Raw genomic sequence first — 22073 nt, 5'->3', positions numbered from 1 at the left:
AATTTCCCCTTTTTCACAAAGCATCTTAGACCTTAAGAGAGCTCCTAGGGTGAAAACTGTTAGGAGTAGGGAGGAGGACTTTTAAGAATCTTAAGAGTTTCTACAGCAGAGGAGAAAATGGTGGAAACACAAGAGGTCTGAGAAATGGTCTCTAAACACAAAGTGACAGTGAGTAGATGAAATGCTACAGATGAGATTGTGCAGGGAAAATGTTTGTGGTCGATCTCATTTGGGATATGCACACATTTCCCATCTAACAAAGCTAGCTATAACGCTAGAAATAAAATTATCACAATATTAAGATATTTGAAAAACTGAGAGTGATTGCAGGGCGGCACGGCAGTGTGGTGGTTAGCACTGTCGCCTCACAGCAAGAGGGTTCCTGGTTCGATCCCGGGTGTGGGAGCCCTTCTGTGCGGAGTTTGCATGTTCTCCCCGTGTCAGCGTTCCCTCCAGGCACAACCTGTCCAGGGTGTACCCTGCCTCTCGCCCAAGCTGGGATAGGCTCCAGCCCCCCCCCGCGACCCCCAAGAGGATGAAGCGGTTGGAAGATGGATGGATGGAGAGTGATTGCACTAACAATGATGACACTGTCAATCTCATATTGTGGTGCAGTTCACTTCATTTCCCACTGGGTGTCCACACCTTACAGGCTCACAAAGGGGTGTGTCTGTGACAACCAATCACATCTGTTGAGAGAGAGCATCACACCTAGCAACAGGGTCAACCACAGTAAGATTAAAGTGTCTGTCCCTTCCTTGCACAGAGTTGCTCTTAGAACTTTCCTAAATGACTCCTACGCTCAGATTCCTTACTAAGCTCTTAGAATACTCTCAGAAGAATGTTTGTGTATACAGCCCCAGACATTCAGGAGGTTTTTGACCAGGGGTGGAATTATCCACTCTTCCTCTCCAAAACAAACAGACCCGGGGTGTCATTTATAAACACTGTGTACGCACAGAACGAGGCCTGAGGGAGATGTATGTCGCTTCCCACGCAAAGGTTGTGATGTATAAAAACAGACTTGATGGGAGAAACTGTGACCCATGCTTACGAACATCTTGGCCACGGTGGATTGCTGACACAGATGGGGAGGTGGAAGCCGGATCGTAGAAGCTGTCATATATTTTTGGGCACACGCCATTTTCGGCTTTTGCCCAAATGTACATTTTTAGTGTGGATCCTACACACGGTTTTATAAATGAGACCCCTGGTGACTTAAACAAGTAAAAACACTGAATAAAGCAGTTTCACATTAAGAAAAAATTAAAGTCTAGAGTAGTAAATCTAGAGTCAGTGTGTGGTTTGTCTGTTCTGGGCTACTGTAGAAACAATGGTGGTGCAACACTGCAATCTTTGTGGACAAGGACCCACTCCCTATGTAAATATAAACGGCTCATTCTAAGGTAACAGAAACACAACAATTCTTATTTTCAGGTGATTATCCACTACAGAAAATGTACTTATTATATTACCTTTCTGCCAATAGATGACCCCCCATAGCCCACACACTGGATCTTTTAACCATGCTTTGCTGGTGATGGCAAGTCCTACATGAATCATACATCAATAACAGCCCAATTTATGTATGACCCATGATGATAAAAGTACAGAAAAATTACGTGTGACCAAAAAAGCTGAGGACCCCCCCCCCCCAAACAAACAAACATGTTTCACTTCTGCTGGTCACATTTCCTGCTGTCACAACCAGTCCAGTTAAACACTAAAGCTTTGTCATTAAACTAAAAAAAGAAAGAAAAAAACACCAGAGATGTACAGGATGAAAGTAATTTACTATAACAGACAAAGCATAACAAGACCACAGTGTACAACAGGGCTGCTCCTGGTGTACTGAGTACCAGAGAAATGCTGAGGATGTGGGAGGGGAAACTTTATTGTGAAATGTCAACGTCTCACACAGGAACAAACAAAGCGAGACACAGGGGCACTGAGCTAGGCACGACACGTACAGTACTGCGGCTGACTTGTCAGGAGACATGTAGTCAGTGGTGGGCAGAGTGATATAAAGTAAACCTTTTAGCCTTTGTGTGACTTCATTCCCATGTGTCCACAGGAAACATAAAGTCAGAGACGATGTTGAAGGGCTTCAGTGACACTTCAGCAATGACAACCTGGGCCTCTGGTTGAAAGATGATTTTTGTAATCGTATATGATGTGGAACAAAAATGCCTGTATTATGTAACTGTCAGCTACAATATCCTGTCACTGTGTAGAAACCCCCACAATTTCTTAAAAACACTTTGTAAATTATTTTGATATCCTGAGCCAATTGGGGGCAGTACACTGCATTTGGACTTGTCTGTGTATACACAAGAAGAGAAAATCTTAGGGAGTCAACTTCCTGTTTTAGTAGTGACTTCATTTTTTTTCCTTTTTTACCAAAGAGTCAGTGCTTCTCGTTCCCCACTGATTCATTCTAATGACATGAATCACACATGGAGCAGCACAGAAAGTTAACTCTTTTTCATTTGGTTTCGTTTTTCTCTCTTCTTACTATTCAAGTCGATGCATGAATGATGGAGTGAGATAATAACTTGTCATGTTTGTAGTTTGAATTTTTACTTCTAGAGGTGGGACCAGGTCATTCGCCTAGGATTAAAAGGATGTCTTTATACTGTAGATTTTGCAGTAATACTGCCTCACCACAAGTTGCACCTTCTAGATAAAAATCCCTTAACTACACACAGGTGATCTCCATTTATCTAATTTATTATGTGACAATCCAACTAGCTGCAGCGGTGATGATTTAGGCGTGTCCTCATGCAAACAGGTAATTAAAATTACAGGTGGTTACTTTTATAAAAAAATCTTTTTGACATATTTGCTGAATTAGTAGTACATGAGACAGATATTCTTAGATATTCTTATTTTTTGATAACATTTTCTAGAATCTATTCCAGCTGTTGGAAAACAACCAAAAGGAGCAGAGAAGTCTCTAACGCGGTCCTGAATCATGTCAATGCGCCCATTAATTTGGTCCTAGACTTTTGGTTTTCTCAATTTGATCCGAACCACAACTACAGGTGTGAAACCTCTACTAGACTATGATCCAGACCAAACAGCTAAAACATGGCCCGTTGAAAAGACGTGGTCGCGGTCCACATCAAACTGAACCATGGCTCCATTTGTTGCTGGTATAAAAACACCCTTTGGATGGTTTGGACTCTCGGACTAATCACAGAAAGTGTTCTAAGATAATTTTTTGGGCATTTTTGCCTTTAGATCCAGAGTGAAGGGGAAAGGAGAGGGGGGACGACATGTAGCAAAAGGCCATGGGTTGGAATCGAGCCTGTGGCCGCTGCAGCAAGGACAAGGCCTTTGTACATGGGGTGTCTGCTCTACTAGGTGAGCCACTGGGTGCCCCTATTCACAAGAAGTTTTAGCAGGCTATGGTTAAATGATGCAAATAGTGTAGCGCCTCAGTGATAGTGTGTTTTTGTGGAATAGCGACGGAGGGCTGTGCTCAGAGCAGAGAGGTGTTGGCTATGGGAGCAAAGGAGAAATGAGCAGGTAAGCTGTCAAGTGGTAGTAAATGTAAATTGTAGGTTTCAGTTTGTCTATAGACAATGCAACATAAAATGATCAGCAGAAGCACATGGAGAGAGGAGACGACTTTTATAAAGAGTCAGTTGGAAAAGAAAAAAATCACAAAAACTCAGACAATATTTAATTATTTACCAAGATGACGGGTGAGAGGGGATACCAGAGGACAGAACAGCCCGTCCACAAGTAATTTAATGTCAAGTATAAGGAGACACAGCTCATGTAGCTGATGACAACAGGACATAGGTTTATCATCTATAATGTACTTATTTAGTGTGCTTTGGTGTGGAAAGGCCAAGCGGCAACCTCCAGGGTTGAAAAATGAAGCCAACACGAAAATGCCAAAAACTGCAGTTCTTTGAACGGCCACTTGAAGCTGGCTCCAGACGCCAGTCAATCCCTGAAGGCCCCCATTTTAAAATGCCCAATTTTACAGCATACCGGTAAATAAACATGAAGCTCAGTGTAAGTTCAATCAAGACTTTCTTTATGCTATATCCATTCACAATTATCTCTCCAGCCAATCAAACTTTGCTACTATCTCCTTCAGCCATTCATGTTGCTGCTGCCAAACTTTAAATCTGTTCTCGTCTCTGCTCCTGTCAGCTGTCATTATAGGCGGAATTGTCGCGCTCTCCTCCACCCCATTCACCTCCAGTCACCTTATCCAGAGAATCGTCAAGACTTTTCACATTTCTCATACGTATGTGCACATGTAAATAAATATTCTTTTCTCTCAGAACGAGTCTCTCCTGATTCAAATGTTTACAGCCTGGTACAAAAGCGGCTTTGGTCTCTGTAGCTAATTTCCCCCTTCATGACAACTGTACGTGGGGTGACTTTTTATATAACTCACCTGTTTACATTTTATTCAGGCTTAAAGTTACACATAATTAAGAGTGGGTGGCTTTGAGTGACAGGCTGTCTGCTGATAGTGTCCTCGACTTCTCAGTCAGATCCACCCCTCACTCCTCCACAGCACCAACCTCTTGCCCAAACTCGAGGCTTCAAAACAGGAGTCAACAAATGAATGGGGACAAACTAGGCAGCACTGATCAAATATAAATCAAGACTCTGTCACTGCACTGCCTTTGTTTCAACTCAGATGTTTTCAGAAACATCTTTTAGTGTACTGTTTAGCTGTAAAATGAGAGTTTGTCTAGTGCTTGGTTCTCGCTTGACTGTTTTCAACATGTTGGCCTGGTCACAAACTTTCTCATTTTACAGCTAAACAGTACACCAAAATGTGTTTCATTTAAGCCAACAAACAGGCAATGCAGAGACAGAATCTTGAGTCATATTTGTTCACCGCTGCATAGTTTGGAAGTTTGACCACAGCTCACGAGCAGTCATTGACATGATTAACGGCTGAGTTTGAGACTCCTCGGCTCTGATTAGTTATTTTTGTTTTATGTGTGGTTATACTATTAAAAGCAAAACATTTTTTTCACGTTATCTGTTCATGCAGTTTGGTGTGTATGTAGTGAAAATTTCAGAAAGTATCACAAAAATGTACTTTTACAAAAGTTACCCACGGTAGCTTCAATTAAAATCACTTTAAAACATCATATTAAATCTACTTTTATTCATGGTGTAAAACAACAAAACATGCTTATGGGGTGTGAATACTTTTTACAGATATTGTATTTTCCTCTCTAATCAACTGCAGGTAAAAAGATTAATTGTTCATAGATATCAAACATCCTTCACATGGAAATACAGTCCCGTTGTTTAACCCCATATAAACTCTGTCTAACCTCATAATGCTTTCTCACGTCAGATCAGTGAATGTAGATTAGAGCCTGCCTGCTCGTTTCCTTCCCCCAAACACTCGACTCAGTTCAAGGAAATTGCTCCTGCTCGCGCAGACTGCTGGCCCGCCTTTATAGAATGATTGTTACAGTGCACACACTGGTGGCTGTGTCCTCTACAGAGAGGAGGCAATGAAGGACATACTTGTGCTGCTGATTCTGCTGTATGCCCAAACTACCAAGGTAGGCTTTGTGTCTGTCTGTTAAGCCTGTCACGCTTGTTTGCTGTGTTTATCAGGGAGTGTGGACAAGTTGGACATCAGCCAGGATCTGGATTCATCCGGTGACCAACATAGCGCTTAAACACCACAGGAGTTGTTCATCCAAGTTTCGCTTTCTTGGATTAATTTAAGGGAAGTTACACAGGCAGAGTACTTTAAAAATTAGCATTTGAAAATGTGTAACATTAAGTTAGTGTCGTAATTGTTGAATTTTAAATGCATGCATGTTATCTTTTAAACATCTCTCCAGTCCAGCTAACTTTGACACCTGTCAGTCAACAAGAGGAGAACTTATCATTTCTTTTAAAACATTTATTCTCTGTATCAATGCCAGTTTTGTCCTACGTGTTACAGCAGACAGCCTTGCTTTGGTATGCTGTACCTGAATGAATATTTGGTTTCGATTGCTTGGAATGTGATGCAGTTTCAGACTGAATATCTCATTGTTAAGACACCAGGTTTTGAAGCAGCAACCCTCCCTTTTATCATCCAGGCATGCAGCCAGGAGGAAAAAGGAAAAGAGAAAACAGAATGTTCTCTTCCATAAGCTGTCGGTGATTAGTAACAAGGAGCTCCAGAGAACTCTGTCTTTGTCATCACATCCCGTGCTACCAGTGGTCACACCACAGAAGCCTGTACTTCAGAATCGAGGGCTTCGAGCTTGCCGCCTCCGTTTCCTGTCATACGAGAAATACAATGCTTCTGTCAGCATATTCTAACTTCTGCTTGTCATCGAACGGTACTGTGGTGACAGCCTTTGAACACTCATGCACAGGACAGGTGTATCAGCAACCGTGCACTGGGTCATCACTTTTCAGCACAATACTGTAGTTCCAGTGGCTGTAGTCATGATATTTAGTTTGTGAAGGGGAAGAGGTTTTACCTGAGTTACCTGCATGGATGCATGCGTGCAATGCCCTAAGCTGGAATATTTTGGAGGGCCCCACAGAGAGGAAGAGATACTGCCGAGGTGAAATGCACCTCCTATAATTTGAGAACAATAGCTGCCTGTTTGACCACGTCTGCTCAGGCCAGCAGCGTTACCAGAAGGGAAAAGGTGGGCGCAGGTGTGGGTGGTCTGCCACTAATTCAAGCTCCTCTGTGAAAAAAACCTTACCAGACAGCCACTGACTAAATTGTTAATATTTAAATTACTGCTTGGAAACATGTCTGGCTGATAGAAAGGTGGGCTGCATATATTTCCTACATAGGTGATTTCAAACTTACTGGTTACCTTAAAGCTCAGAGCCCCCCTGCAGCCTTAATGCAGATCATCTGTGTCAGAGGCTTACGAGAAAAGGCTTTGTGTTCTTCACTCTCATCATCTGAACAGCACAAGATGAGTTGCTCTTAAGTCTCGTCTCTCTTTCCCATAGGTCTGCTCTGTGCCCTATCAGGCTGACTCAGATGGAAACTGTCTTGACCCAAACAAAGAGTACAGATTAGATGATACTAACCTGTGCTGCAAGAAATGCCCCCCTGGTAAGTGCTTTCCTAAACAAAGCAACAACTGCCACTTGTTAAGTTTCTAAAATTACTAATAACTGACTCATACCAACGTTCAGGTACATACTGTACTGAAAGAGAAAGCTTTCTCAGCACGGAATAAAAGTTATTTGATGACACAGGCCGTGAAACGTGTTGGTAAAGGCTTGGGCGTGGAGGTGTGAAATAAGATTAACAGCACCTACTGTAGCTTAAGACATTTGCCAGTTTCACTGTTACATCTGGACAGACAATATGAAGCGAGTTTTTTGTGACACTATTATTCACTTGAAAATTATTTGTTCAAAGTAGAGCTGGATCGTTAAATAAGCCAGGACAAAATATCCTCTAATATTACAACACGATGGATTTGAGTTTGTTTAGAAACATACTTAACATACTTTGTCCACCTAAGTACACTAAAATGTAAAATGTTTAACTGTCAAACATCCCACATGATATATCTTGGTCACAATTGATGTTCACTAGGCCCCGCCCCCTAGTTACTGTTGCAATGCCTGTCAAATTCTGTTCTGGGAAGGCACCAAAGTTCTAGTAATCTTTATACAACAGGTCTCAGGATTTCAGACAGCTCATCATTACCCTCCAGCAACCACAGATTTTATCATCTGAAATGACAGTCATAAGCAGATTTTTTTTAGCTGTAGATAACAAGCTAATTAAGCTAATGCTAGCTCCATGAGGTTTGGAAACACTGACTGCGGCCTAATCTTAAATGTTTCCTGCTGACTCATCTTGTAAAAGAGGTCTTAAAGATCCAGTGCGTAGGATTAAGGGCAGAAATAGAATATAAAATTCTTAAATATGTTTTTATCAGTGTCTTAACACCAGAAACTAAGAATGATTGTTGTTACATTAGAATGAGCCATTTATATCCATATACTATGGATACAAAAAGATAATTGGATACAGTGTTGGAGGCGTGGCCCGCTCATTCCTACGAAAGTTGCTCAGTGGCACATGAAGCCAAAAGCTTGATATCCACAGTATGAAATCACTCGGATCTTGCGTGTTGTGGGGCCCATAGAGCAAGCGCACTAGAGACATAGGCCTACAGCAGCCGAGTGGCTAACTTCCACTTTAGCCCTCCGCTAACTTGAGTAGGGATGAAAATGATTTAATCACTTTCATCACTTTACTCTAAACTTTCTAAATGTTGTTGGACTGAATAGATACAATCCCAATAGTGACACAAGTCATTTCACAGGGATTGTGACGCTTAAAAAAATGTATCCACCGATGACGTCCCTTCAAAAATGTAGGATATGGGTATTGTCTTTTTGGGTCCAGTGGCATCAACTCACAGACCCAGAAATTGTGATTCCACATTTGGTCACCATGTTAAATTGGCATACCATGTTACATATGGAGTGGGTCCTCTTCCATGGAGTCCAGAAAGGACAAACCAAACACTAGCTCAAGATAGGGCCATTTTGTGCTAGCCATATAGGCTGTAAAAAAAAAATGGACGTAGCTATCGTGATGTCACTCATTGGTTTGTTGACTCAAGTTCGGCATCACACCATCTTGATTTTTTGAAGCCAGAAGTGACTATATTTGGGCAAGAGGCTGGCGCTATAAGAGGAGCGAGGGGTGGATCTGACTGACAAGCCGAGGAAATATTTCGGCAGACAGCCTGTCACTCAGAGCCTCCCGCTCTTAATTGCATAAATGCGTAACTGCAGTTTTAGGCATTGCTGTGTTGGGACCATATTTTAGCCCCAGAGTTTGCTGGTTGGTTGGAAAGGAACAGAGTCTTTACTGTACTGAAACATAGAGCTAGTTAGATCTTTAATTATAGGTATGATAATTTTGATTTTGTTCTTCCATAACCCTGTCTGGCTACTTAGCTTAGCCTCCGTAACTTATTCCTATTTCATTTCAAACAGCATGTTTTACCATAAACATTATGAGGAAAAAAAGGCTTTTAGGATACAAATGTAACACTATTTTGTGTAATGCTGCTGAGGTTGCTGGAGTGTAAACTTCTCCAAATTCAATAAAGAGCTGGCAGAGCTGCTAACATTAGCCTAATAGCTTCAGTCAGCCAGCCAGGCAGGCTAACGATTGTAGCTTAAGGCGGAAAGCTGCTGCTCTCTCTGTGTGAAAATGTTCATGCTGCACTTCCGTCCACACTCCAGTTGGGGATTTCACAAGAGGTTTCTATTTCTTTTCACTATTGACTTCTATAAAGAACTAGAGATGAAAGATATAATAGTATCTAACACATCAAGTATTTCGGCTTTGAGAAGCGCCTACCATGACATGGGTGTTTTGGGTGCAGCCAGCAGTGCGATGCTGCAGCTCATGCAGAGCAGGAATGCGGAAATACTGCCAATTGTTTCTACATTAGTAACGACATGTTCTTGGTGTGAATTTTCCTTCGAAGCGTTTTTATCAGATCTGTACTCCCCACACCATCCCAATCTTCTTGTAAAGATCTGGGCCATAAAAACTGCTGATGTGCTCACGCAGTAATTTGATCTCATGTGCCTGCTGACCTCATCTCTCCCACTCAGTGTGGAGTTAATTGTTTTGCATCCCACCTCTCCACTATGCAGTGGGTGAGGGTCACAGCAAGTGCTTATTTGAATGCCTTTTAGCTGTAAAATGGGTTTACTAACTTGCACAGCCACAATCTGTTACTGCACTCAAAATTAACACCTCTAATTGCATTATTAAAATATAGCAGTATTCAATGCATTTCATGGATAAAATCTCCTCAGACATAAAATACATGTAGGACAATATTCCGTGTCGCACAAACAAGTATACGGATCAGCCAAAACATTAAACCCAAACAACGCAGTCTTCAGTGCAATCTGCTCCACCCACCGAAACACCACTGCAGACCAAGTACCCCCCCCCCGTGATGCACCATGCCACACTGTAAAGCTGCTCTGAAATGCCCAGAGGAACGTGACAGAGAGCTAAAAGCATCGACCTGGCCTCCAAATACCCCATATCCCAGTCTGATTGAGCATTTGCAGGACATGCTGGCACCCACCCCCAGAGGACCTGCATCCATGCCCCAACAGGTTAGAGCCAAGTCCAATTCAGGGAGGCCCTCTTGTGGTTTGGGGGTACCTCTAGGGTACTGACACGGCCCCCAGACGCTTAGTCAGATTGGGATCTGGGATATTTTGAGGCCAGTTTGACACCTTAAACTCTTTGTCACGTGCCTCAGGCCATTCCTGTGCAGTTTGTGCAGTGTGGCAGGGCACATTGTCTTGCTGTGGCACTCTGCCATTAGGGAGTGCCAGTGCCATGAGGGGTGTACTTGGCCTGCAGCAGTGTTTGAGTAGGTAGAGTGCGTCAAGTGGCATCTATATAAAAGCCAGGACCCAAGGTTTCCCAGTAGAACATTGCATTTTAACAAAATGATCAATGTTATTCACTTCACCTGTCAGTGGTTTTAATGTTTTGGCTGATCAGTGGATGTATCACCATTTTATTTTGGACTGTGATAAATGCTGTTTTAAGCATGAAGATCTGATGATATATTTTAACTAGTATGAAAGATAGCTACATAATACTACTATGTGAATGAAAAAAAAGGAAAATGTACGAGGAATAATGTGAACTGTATCTTTTAACCCTTTAAAAATGGACGTCCTGCAGACGGCAGCAGGAGATTATTGCATGATCCTGTTTATACTGATCTAAAATAAAAACAATAACAGCTAGAGCATTCATTCTTTTTGCAGCAGAAAGCTAAGGTGTCTGTCTTCCCCGTCATCACATCGTTACCTTATGTTACCCTACCTTACATATGGTGCAAACATAGTATTTCGTCGTAATTGCGCTGCAATTTCCCCAGGAATTTCTCCATAATGGTGGCGGGAGATTGTTGTTTGCATGACCCTGTATATACTGATCTACAATAAAAACCATAGCAACTAGGCCATTCATTCTTTTTACAGCAGAAAGCTGAGGCTTCTGTGTTTCGTGTTATCAGGTTGTTTGCTCGTGATGATGTCATTATGTTACGTTACATGTGGTGCAAAACCACAAGAAAATGCACAGTGGCGCCAGAGGAATGAATGAGTCTAACACAATGCCTTTGCATCCTGCTCATAAAAATGAGCATATCTTAAAAACTAATTAACGTGCATAGTTCAAATAACTTAAAGAGTATTAAGAATTATTTTGTTAATGTTACTGCATTTAAAAATCTTTTGGATCAATTTGTTTTGTGTTTTTATTTTGAAAAATCTGATGAAAAAACATGTCCAATTTTGTATTATCATTTTTTTAATGACACAATTTCAATACTTTAATCAATTATTATTATATATAATCATTATTATTTTGGGTGTGTAGATTTTAGGGGTATGAAGCATTTGAAGATACTCAGAAGAAATGACATCACAAAAAGCAAAAATGCCAACATAGGCACTAATAAACCATTCCCATTGCAGAGTTCAAAGGGTTAACCATTATGTTTTCATCTGTTAGTGGGAACCTTGGAGTTACAATGCCCATGTGCTGTTGTAAAATGCATTTAAAGTGACTTACATGTGGTTTAAACATGGATTTACGCATGTATTTATTTTAACAGGACAGCGGCTGATACAAGAATGCACTGAATCCACTGAGACTGAGTGTGAACCATGTTCATCAGGCCTGTACATGGAGAACTGGAACTTTGCTCAAAACTGTCGCTCCTGCCCCAAATGCAGAAGACGTAAGTAGATGCATTGTAAATCTCTGTGTTATAGGATGCAATGTTTTGAAATTATTTATTGTTCCGTCTTAATTTTTAACACTTAAATGTCCCTATAAGCAAAACATTATTTTCTACATACAACCAGAGAAAGGTCTGCAGGAGGCCCAGAGCTGCTCCTCTACCACAAGATCAAGGTGTGTTTGCCTGTCTGGGATGTACTGCGAGATAGGAGATGAACACTGCACAGCGTGTACCAAATACAAGCCATGCAAAGTTGGTTATGGAGTGTCTGTGCCAGGTAGAGCAACTAATATTTTTCAGTTGTCACTGTTTTTGTGTTTACCATACATGTAATCCTTAAACGTCAGATAGGGACCACTGTGTTTGACTATATATCTTTAAATGTTACAGTTACCGCTGAAAATGACATCAGAAGTACACAAGTTAGCCATTCAGTCTATAGCCAGTGGTCTGCTATTCATAAATAACACACCGTAGAATGTAAAGTAGCAATGACCCACAAGTCATATACAACACACATAATAATGAGCCAGTCATTTTACATAATCCATGCAATCTCGAGGGCTCCAATCATGTGAATGCGCTGACAGGAGTAAAGAAGGAACTAGTATGAAGAATGGAAGTCCATGTAGGGAGGTAGATGAGGCTGGGTCAAACAAATACAGGACTCTGCTCAGGAGACTAGTGTCTGTGTCCCACTTGAAGCCAACTGAACTTTGAGTTATTTTAAGGTACATCGTCATGTTTCGTTAAGTACGTAACTTTGACACTGAGTATATAAGGTGATGGCGCCAAACTGTGGCTGGGTTCAGCCCTGACAAAACGTAGGAAAACATTTATTTAAACAAAAGTGGTGGTGTACGAACTGTTGTAGGCCTATGTACATTTTTGTAAGATATACTTAAACAGTTGTATGAGAATACGATACAGTGGTTGCACCTGTCTCTAAGGTCTTTACTAACCACATATACTGTCAAACTTGATTATTAGTATAATATAACAAAGTATAACATGTTACATAGAGTCTGTATCATGGTTTAAATGTGATGTCTGCTGGTGAAATGTTAGTAAATCTCAACACGTTTGGGTGTTGTTCTCAGGGACAGGAAACTCAGATGTGAGGTGTGAACGGTGTCCGAATGGGACGTTCTCTGACACCGTCTCCTTCACGGACCGCTGTATGCCTCATACAGAGTGAGTACAAGGTCTAAACATATATGCACATCCGTTCACAGCTGTTTGAAGCGCAGATCTTTAACCCCTCTCTCTCACTATCTTTCTCACCAGCTGTCACGGGAGGGCTGTTGTTAGAAAAGGTGACGCTAAATCGGACACTGAGTGTGGACCTGAGGCTATAATTTCCATAATGCAGCCTCAAACTTCAACAAAAGAGCCTCGCATTGAAAATGTGTTCACAACTGCAAGTACAGTGATGAGCACAGTCTCAGCAGCCCCAGACTCCAAGGCTCCACGTGGTCTGACAGACTCCACACAGTCTACGAACCCGTCTGTATCAGAGGCAGTGTTCAACCATTCGACAAAAAGCCCGCCACCAAGCACAGTATCTGACGGTACACTGGGTACGTACGGAAACTTTCTGGTGTTTCTTAGAGAGTCATTATGAGAAAAGTGTGAGGTCTTGGGGAGGACAGGGGTGGATTTTTTTTTCTCTTGACCGTCCCAGAAGCTACAAACTTTTCCTTGAGCCTCCCTGAGTGACTTGGGGAAAATACATGACCCTCCCTCTATCATAGGCTCTTATATTCACACCAAATGTAGGTATGGAGCCAATGCAACAAGCAAACGGCACAGAGGGAGTTATCACCAAAACAAACAGCTAATTTCTGAAACAAAATGCAAATCCTCCTTAAACACTGCATCATCATCATCACACAAGCAGAATATGGGAGCATGACAGCTACTCATCACTAATCCTACCACACAAAAAATTTAAAAGGCCTACACATCATACGGACTCCTGCACACACGTACAGAAGCACACACACACATGCATCACAGTGCTCACACAGCCAGCACTAGCAACACATGCTTAATGACTGCTTTCCCAAATAAACCAGAATAACATCAATAACTTGGCATGGCAGAAATTATTAGATTTTAAAACTTACCCTTTCATCTTTTAAGTTTTAAACTGAAAACGAAATCCTAGACTTAAAAAAGCCTTGTTATCTCACTTTTATCATGCACGAAGGAGCGCAGATTTTAATATTGTTTTACAGGATCTGGTCAGTGCAAACAGTTTATTTTTGGCTTAATTTTAAATGGGATATGTAGAATAAATCAATATCACTATTTCAAGATTATTGTTTAGGGCTTTAACCTTTAATGTAGAATAGCTGTAGAGTGACAGGAAAGGGGGGGCGGTATGACACATAGCAAAGGAAAAGAAAAAAATGGCTTTCAAACCCATTGGCAAGTTTTAGGGTTCAGATGGCATATAGAAGAAATACAAAATACAAAATAAAGAGCATACATCATATAAAGAATGGGATAAAGTCTTGGAGCCCTCTTGTTAAAGATACAAACAGGGGTCTAGGATAAGAAAGTTATATGTCATCTTTACCAAATATTTTTAGGCATGGATTTGAATAGTACACTACAGATAAAAGGGAGGTTGGAAACTGAAATGAATACAGACATACCACAGGACGTATGGGAAGAGATATGCACTGAAGCTCATCTAGTAACTACTTAAAATACACAAAGGGAATTAAAATACATTTAATTTTAATTTAATAATTATAAGACTTTTTTCTGACACCAGAAATAGTGGCTAAAATGGGCCAAACACAATCAAATAAATGTTGGAGAAATTGTCGAACACACACTGGCAACCATATTCACATATTTTGGACATGCCTAAAATGAAGAACATTTTGGGAAGAGGTCTTTGAGGTGTTCCATCAAAATGTCATAACAGATCCAAAAGTGGAGTAACTGGGAGTAATACCAGAAGAGGTGAAAAGTATCTTTTAAAAATATTGCAGTAGTTAAATGGATTACAGTTAAATGGTTATAACTGGACCCCCCCCCCCCCCCCCCCAACATATAACAAGGACTGGGACAGTATGGGAAATCTACCAGATGAAATAAATAACATACGCTGTGAGACTCAAAGTAGATTTTTTTATTCAGAGGTGAAGCCCTGTCATGGCTTTGTTAGTACAGTAAAGTGACCTACTTTCTTCAACATGTTCTAAATAGCACATGTGGCTTTGTCGTCATGACTCATCCTGTCTCCAAAGCAACCACTTACACTTGCACTACTGCACGCAGTCAAACATAACTCCCTTTGCAGACCCCTGCCCCCATCCATGTTTGTTTGTTTTTTCACAGTAATTAGTAGCTAGTTACTAAAATGGACAGGCAGAGGGTACTTGCTCTAGCTCTGGTTGAGGGTGAGAGTCTGTCAGCACAGGGAAACAGAGATCTGTGTGGGTACATGAGACCCTAATAAAGAGGGTGGATCACAGGGAGTACGACCAGTTGGTCCAGCAGCTTTGCCTTGATGATGGCCATTTCCAGACATATTATAGGATGACAATAAGGCAGTTCGACATCCTGCTGTCTATCATCGGGTCACATAGCTCTGGGTATCCAGCAACCGCTACCACCAGTTTCTCCTCCATTGTTTATGAACTGTAAACTTGTAGTAGTGACCACCACAGAAGGCCCACCCCTCCAGTCATCCAATTGGACAATGGGGGAAAAGAGATGACGTGGGGCGCTTCATCGCTCTGAGTTGACGTTTTTTCAACTAGAGGAGTCCAGAGCACTCCAGCAAAAACGCCAGGCACCACGAGCACAAAAACATGAAGCGTGTCGCAATTACAAAAAGTCGCCTCCAGTTGCTAAAACACTTTCTGTGTGATCAGGGCCTAAATTCCTCCCCGGTGCTTAAAAAAATTATTTGATATACTTCCCCCATTTTGCATTAACCCCTTCCCCCCATAAGTAAAGGACAGTCCCTAATCTGTGTTCCATGTCTCTTCTTCTGCCTCTGTGTTGTGTCTCTGTTTACCTCTCTGTTAGCTGCAGTCATCGTCGGTGTCATTGGATTTATACTTCTTCTAATCGCTGTCATTCTGCTGGCCCTCTGTAAACCAATCTGGAAGAAAGGTAAATAAAAGTCCATTAATCATGCTCACATTTTGTGGAAAAGCTCTGATTATGTCTACATTATGCTTATCTACAAGTTGAATTACAGAATGATAATGACCATTATTTGTCAACATCTTTATCAGTGACTGTTTGTCTCACATTTTCACAACTTTACTCAATGTTCACTTTGATTTTTTTGCCCAGACGGCGCAAGATTTCACCCCAAAGTAGATGCAAATGGAAACTGTGAGACTGGTGATAAAGTGAGTCTTGATTTTTCCTCTTGAATACCTTTAAAATATAGTTGTAGCCACACAGAATACTGAGAATCAACCTTTTCATGTCTTTCTACTGCAGATCAATCTTGGTTATTTGGGGGAAACACAGCTGACTTCATTCACAGTAACCTCGCCGGAACAACAGTGTCTGCTGCAGAATGGGGAAGTCTGCAGTGACCACAGTCAGAGCAGTAACAACACTGAAACTTTAACCAGGACAGACGGCTGCAGCAGCGAGGAGTCCATTGGCCCTTTGTTATCCACCGTAGCTCTTCACAATCCCCCCTCCACTCTGTCGGAGCCCATGACATTACTCTCCAACACAGAGCCCATCAGCCCCCAGCTCAGCGTCCCCACACAGATCTCCTCTCAGCCCTCCTCTCAGCCCACCAGCCCACAGGTCATCAGCCCCGTCACCCCCAGTCCCCACGTCAACGTCAACATCACTTTCAACATAGCAAACGGGACTTGTGGGACACCGACTGTCACGCCCACAGACTTGATGCAGGTTGACTCTAAACTCCCCTTTGGAGAGAAAGAGGAGTCGTTTAGCATCCCACAGCAAGAGGCTGGCAAACAATCACTGATATCAGTGCAGGAGAGTGAAAGTTACAGTGCGTGAAGACCACCTGCATCAAAGACTGATACATCCATTGTTATTTCTTTCTGTAAACATTGAAAATAATCTGACTACTGGCTACAAGATGCACTTTGTTTTTTATGAGCACAACAAACCAAGCTTGAACCTTAATGCTGTTTCAATATCAAAATCATGAACTGACGCTGTGTGTTTATATGTATATAGTAAATAAAGACGTTGGATTATGCTTTCATTCTTTAAGATTTCATACATCGTCATACTTTAATGTTGTGTTTGGAAGTCAGTGGTGGCAGAAGTGTTCAGATCTTTTACTAAAGTAAATAAGTATCTAAAATGTAATCTTACGTAAAGATCCAGTTTGTGGGATTAAGGGAACTACATTGGCAGAAATGGAACATAATAAGTATGTTTTCTTTAGTGTTTAATCACCTGAAAATAAGACTTGTTATCTTAGAATGAGCCGTTAATATTTAAATAGGGAGCTGGTCCTCGTCTATGGAGATCGCCATGTTGCACCGCCATGTTTCTATAGTAGCCCAGAACAGACAAACTAAACACTGGATTTAAATAGGGCCATTTGCATTTCTGTGTCAGCCACCGCAGTTAGCAGCCCCTCTGTGATAAGAGCGTCAGAAAACACACTTTTTTTTACGTGAAACTGCTTTATTCAGTGTTTTTACCGGTTTAAATCACTTGGTGTGTATTTAGAGGAGAAGAGATGTCAGATAATTTGACTTCTGGAAAAAAACTCATAAACATCTGGATCTTAAGTTATCAGAAAAAGAAGGTGAGCACACATTAGTGGGTGCTACGCTAGCGACCTGTCTTCGACATGGCAAACTCTTTGTATTATTTGTGTGTTTGTGAATGTGAATGTGAGTGTGTGTCTGTAGTTGTTTCGCCTATTTTTGAAATCATTTTGAGTCTGTTTGTAGATATATAATTTCTTTTTAGTTGCTTTTTGTCTCTTTGTAGTCTTTCTGAGTCTGTTTGTAGTGGCTTTGCATCTCGCTGTAGTCATTTTAAATCTCTTTAGAATCATTTTTGAGTCTGTTTCTAGTCACTTTATATCTAATTTCTTGGTAGTTGCTTTGTGTCCCTTAGTAGTCATTTTGAGTCTGTAGCCATTTAAAAAAAAAATTGTAGTCATTTTGAATTTCTTTATAGTTGCTTTGTGTCTCTTTGTAATTGCTTTGTATCTCTTCACGGCCATTTTGAGTTTCTTTGTATTTGCTTTACGTCTCTTTGTAGTCACTTTGAGTCTTTTCAAAGTTGCTTTGTGTCTCTTCGTGGTCACTTTAAATCTCTTTAAAGTCATTTTTGAGTCTGTTTCTAGTCATTTTGTATCTTGTTGTCATCATCTTAATTTCTTTGTAGTTGCTTTGTGTCCCTTAGTAGTCTATTTGAGTCTGTTTGTAGTGGCTTTGCATCCCACTGTAGTCATTTTGAGTCAGTAGTCATTTTAAATCTTTCTGTGGACATTTTGAATTTTTTCATAAGTGCTTTGTGTCTCCTCACAGCCATTTTGAGTTTCTTTGTATTTGCGTCACATCTGAATGTAGTCATTTTGAGTCTGTTTTAAATCTCTTTGTAGTCATTTCGAATTTCTTTGTAGCTGCTTCACGTCTTCTTGTAGGCATTTGTGTCTCTTTGTGATTGTATTTCCCCTTTTTAAGGCTATGTTCTCTTTGCTGCTGTTTTGCGTATCTTTGTCGTCTTTTTGCATCATTGAGGTCTTTTTGCATCTCATTGTAGTTGCTTTGTGTCCCTTAGTGGTCTTTTAGAGTCTGTTTGTAGTGGCTTTGCATCTAGTTGTAGTCATTTTGAGTCTGTGGTCATTTTTAATCTTTCTGTGGTCATTTTGAATTTTTTCATAGTTGCTTTGTGTCTCTTCGTGGCCATTTTGACTGCATTTGCATTTGCTTTAGGTCTCTTTGTAGTCATTTTGAGTCTGTTTGAAGTTGCTATGTGTCTCTTTGTGGTCATTTTAAATCTCTGTAAAGTAATTTTGAATTCTTTGTCGTTACTTTGTGTCGTCTTATGATTGTTTTCCCCTTTTCACAGCCGTTGCGAGTCTCTTTGTGTCTCTTAGCTGCTGTTTTGCATGTCTTTGTAGTCTTTTTGTATCAGTGAGATCTTTTGGCATCTCATTGTAGTTGTCTTGTGTTTGTTCGTGGTCATTCTGAGTCACTTCTTGGTCGGTACATGTTAATTTGAGTGACATTCTGCAGGTGAAGGCCTGTGCCCATTCACTATTCCATCCAGGCATCATGTTTAAGACAACACACACACAAAAAACTGCCAGTGATTTTAGCAATGTACTGCCATAAAGCTGGGTGACTCACAAGAGGCAGACTGAAGTAAGAGTCAAACCAGGAATATAGATTTTATGGCACATACTAACCTGTGCTTCCCCCTCAGCTCTTACAAGGAGCCTCCTCCACCTGTGCTGGGAGGAATTTTCTGCGGACGCTCCTGACACCTGCTGGTTGAAGGCGGACACTGCAGCCTGTGGAAGCCGCTCTCCTTCGGCTCATGGAGACGTTTCAGTGAACAGAATCAGTCCATTTTGATGGCAACTCCTACACTTATTACATTTTATCAAGCCAAAGAGTTTCTTACACGTGTCCAGTCGCAGTTCGTGTATTTTAACGTGTTTATTTGTTGTCAATCAAGGTAGCTAAGCAGCGATGCTAACCGGGAGAACAAGGGGTGAAGAAGTCTGAGCCACTCCATTATCAGAGGGGGGTAAACTTTATATTGTTGTTTATTTTAAGCCTCGTATTCGCTTATGAAATCATTTAAATCCCGAATTCACATTATAATTAACTCTTATTCCATTTCGTTGCGGATTCATCGACGAACTACGCGTATCTTGTAAATATTATGTATGATAACTCCCCCTATCGCTCAGCGCAGTTGGTTGGGTCTGTTGCCGCTGTGTGCTGCTCTCCTTCCTGAAAGACACTTGCATTGGAGCCGCGGATGTCGCTGCAAACAGGCTGGTGAGTTAAAGCCCTTTTCTCTATTCCTGTCCACGTCTTCGATTATTTATTGTCATAGTCACATATCATCACCCCTCACATGCTTCTCCCAACTCCACCTTTTTTAATATGTTGCTTATTAAAGTAGTTTTGCCCCATTTTCTGTGCCCCCCTCTCATCCTCCCCGCTGAGGTTGGTGGTGTCGTGGTCCTGGTCGGTTATGTTTACAAATCCAGCTTCCTAGCAATGTGGAGCAAGCCAGTTAAATAACATGCATGCTAAGCTACAGCACACATGTTGGCTCGACAGGTTGTGGTGGATGGTAAGAATTAAAAAAGCTCAGTCAGGGCTGTTGAAGCCTCTTTTTATAAATGGGGATTTAAAAGGAAGCTTCCTAACACCGGGGTGGGAGGAAGACAGCAGCGGAGATGATAGCGCTGCAGGTGTTTCCCTGTTTCCCTGTTGGTTGGTGCAGACAGTTTGCTGTGGAAATCAACAGATCCTCCACAGTTAGAGGGGGAAAGGGGTGTAGCAAGGTGAGGAAGTGTTTCTGATAAATGCATGAACAAATCCAGGTTTTTCCTCAGGTAAGAAAGTGAAACTACATTGCATCTGCTCTCTTGTGAAAGATGAATACAATAAATGGAGTTTAATGCTTTTGTTAAGAGGCATCAAGAACAACCTAGGACATGTTGCAGGTCATATCTATGTTAAAAGGTTGTGCTGGTTTTAAGATCATTTGATCAACAACACTTAGATAGGGCGGTAACTAATTATTATTTTCATTAGTCATTAATCTGATAAGTTATTTCTCATGCACTGAATCATTTGGTCATCATCATCTGGAAAATGTGTTGTGAGTGAGTGTTGTGAAAACTCAAATATTCCCAGAGCCCGAGGAGACATCTTCAGATTGGGTGTTTTGTTCATCCAACAGTCCAAAAATGCTTAGAAAACTAGCAAATATTCAGATTTTACACGTGAATTTTTGGCATTTTTGCTTCAAAAGTGAAAGTCAGGTATGACAGCCTAACCGAAATAACAGTGAGTAAGATTATTTATAACACAGGCTGTCATTTAAGTCCATTTTGTTAATGAGTAACCAGAAAAATCCATTCCTGTTAATAATTTTTATGTCATAAATGCACCAGCTGCATAGTAAAAGATTGTTGCTATTTGTCATATTCCAACAGTGACAATAAAGAAGAAATCCCAAGATTCCTGAAGATCTCGTCAACTCCCACATGGCAGTAAACCACTCCCTTGAAGATTAAACCAAGTGTATTCAGCCCCAGAGCGTTACCCTCGTAGATGCCGCTCAGTCTCCGTCTTTGCAAATGGCTTGCTGCTTGAAGGACGAGCTCCTTTGTTCCATCTGCCTCAGTATCTACCAGGACCCCGTCAGCTTTGGCTGTGAGCACTACTTCTGCAGGAAGTGCATCACCGAGCACTGGAGCAGGCAGGAGCTTCACGGAGCGCGGGACTGCCCCGAGTGCCGGAGGACCTTCACCGACCCCCTCCTCTCACCGAGTCTCAAGTTGTCCAACATTGTGGAGCGCTACTCGGCCTTCCCGCTGGACGCCATCCTCAACGCCCAGAGGAGCTCCTACCCCTGCAAGGACCACGAGAAGGTCAAGCTATTCTGCCTCACTGACAAAAGTCTGGTGTGCTTCTTCTGCGACGAGCCGGCGCTACACGAGCAGCACCAAGTAACCACTATTGACGAGGCTTACGAGGAGATACAGGTCAGTTATGGCACGCACACACTCTGACAGCTCATTAGCAAGGGTGAGGCTGACATTTTCTTAAAACCCATCAACGCTCTGCACCACATTCAGGCAGTTGCACTCATTCGCCCCGTGGGAGCTGCCCAGACAGTTCAGCCTCAGTCCTCTGCTACCACAGAGCAGCTCCACTGAAGCAGTTTGGGGATTTTGTGCTTTGCTCAGGAGTACTTTGGGTGCAATAGGTGCTGAGGAGTGAAACATATCCAATTTACTTTTCCCTCCCTGATGCCCAAATTACTTGCCTCATCTGTGAGGTCAGTTGGGTGTCATTCCTACAGAGGCAAGGGTTCTTTACATAGGAGTGAACCTGCCTTCATATTGCCTGCAGAGGTTATTTTAGATGACTAAATCCTGTAAATAATTCAGAAAATGTGCAAGAACACATACAGCACTGATTATAGTGATGCACTGTGTTCGACAGTGTTAGATTGTCATAGTGTTCTTGGTGCATTTTAGATAAATTAAATGAATTGCGTTGTCTGAGTGAAGTGATTTTGCCTCAGCAGGTA

The 22073-nt window shown here is 41.6% G+C and overlaps 2 protein-coding genes across 2 annotated transcripts in view; both read left to right on the top strand.

Moving 5' to 3' along the window:
• The first annotated feature begins 5402 nt into the window (after positions 1–5402).
• Positions 5403–17019, top strand: tnfrsf1b (tumor necrosis factor receptor superfamily, member 1B). Its single transcript, XM_050039039.1, has 9 exons — positions 5403–5558; positions 6973–7078; positions 11664–11789; positions 11917–12069; positions 12893–12986; positions 13080–13372; positions 15846–15932; positions 16119–16177; positions 16272–17019. The coding sequence occupies exons 1-9, from the start codon at positions 5508–5510 to the stop codon at positions 16812–16814; spliced, it is 1512 nt and encodes a 503-aa protein (XP_049894996.1). The 5' UTR covers positions 5403–5507; the 3' UTR covers positions 16815–17019.
• A 2741-nt stretch (positions 17020–19760) lies between these two features.
• The window catches only part of trim62.1 (tripartite motif containing 62, tandem duplicate 1), a 50093-nt gene continuing 47780 nt past the window's right edge, over positions 19761–22073 (top strand). The window contains exons 1-2 of the mRNA XM_050038551.1: positions 19761–19798; positions 20971–21522. Of these exons, the coding sequence (XP_049894508.1) occupies positions 21115–21522 (408 nt within the window). The 5' untranslated portion in view covers positions 19761–19798; positions 20971–21114. The remainder of the gene's footprint in view (positions 19799–20970; positions 21523–22073) is intronic.

This window comes from Epinephelus moara, chromosome 24, assembly GCF_006386435.1.
Source record: "Epinephelus moara isolate mb chromosome 24, YSFRI_EMoa_1.0, whole genome shotgun sequence".
Classification (NCBI taxonomy): Eukaryota; Metazoa; Chordata; class Actinopteri; order Perciformes; family Serranidae; genus Epinephelus; species Epinephelus moara.
Note: the sequence above shows the minus strand (reverse complement) of the source record. Positions and strands in the feature narration are given on the sequence as shown.

What these genes read in the sequence shown, in the direction of transcription:
- tnfrsf1b (XM_050039039.1), top strand. Translation starts at nt 5,508, where the DNA reads ATGAAGGACATACTTGTGCTGCTGATTCTGCTGTATGCCCAAACTACC. An exon ending in CTGCCCCAAATGCAGAAGAC is followed by an intron (nt 11,790 to 11,916) that starts GTAAGTAGATGC and finishes ACATACAACCAG; the next exon opens with AGAAAGGTCTGCAGGAGGCC. An exon ending in TTATGGAGTGTCTGTGCCAG is followed by an intron (nt 12,070 to 12,892) that starts GTAGAGCAACTA and finishes TGTTGTTCTCAG; the next exon opens with GGACAGGAAACTCAGATGTG.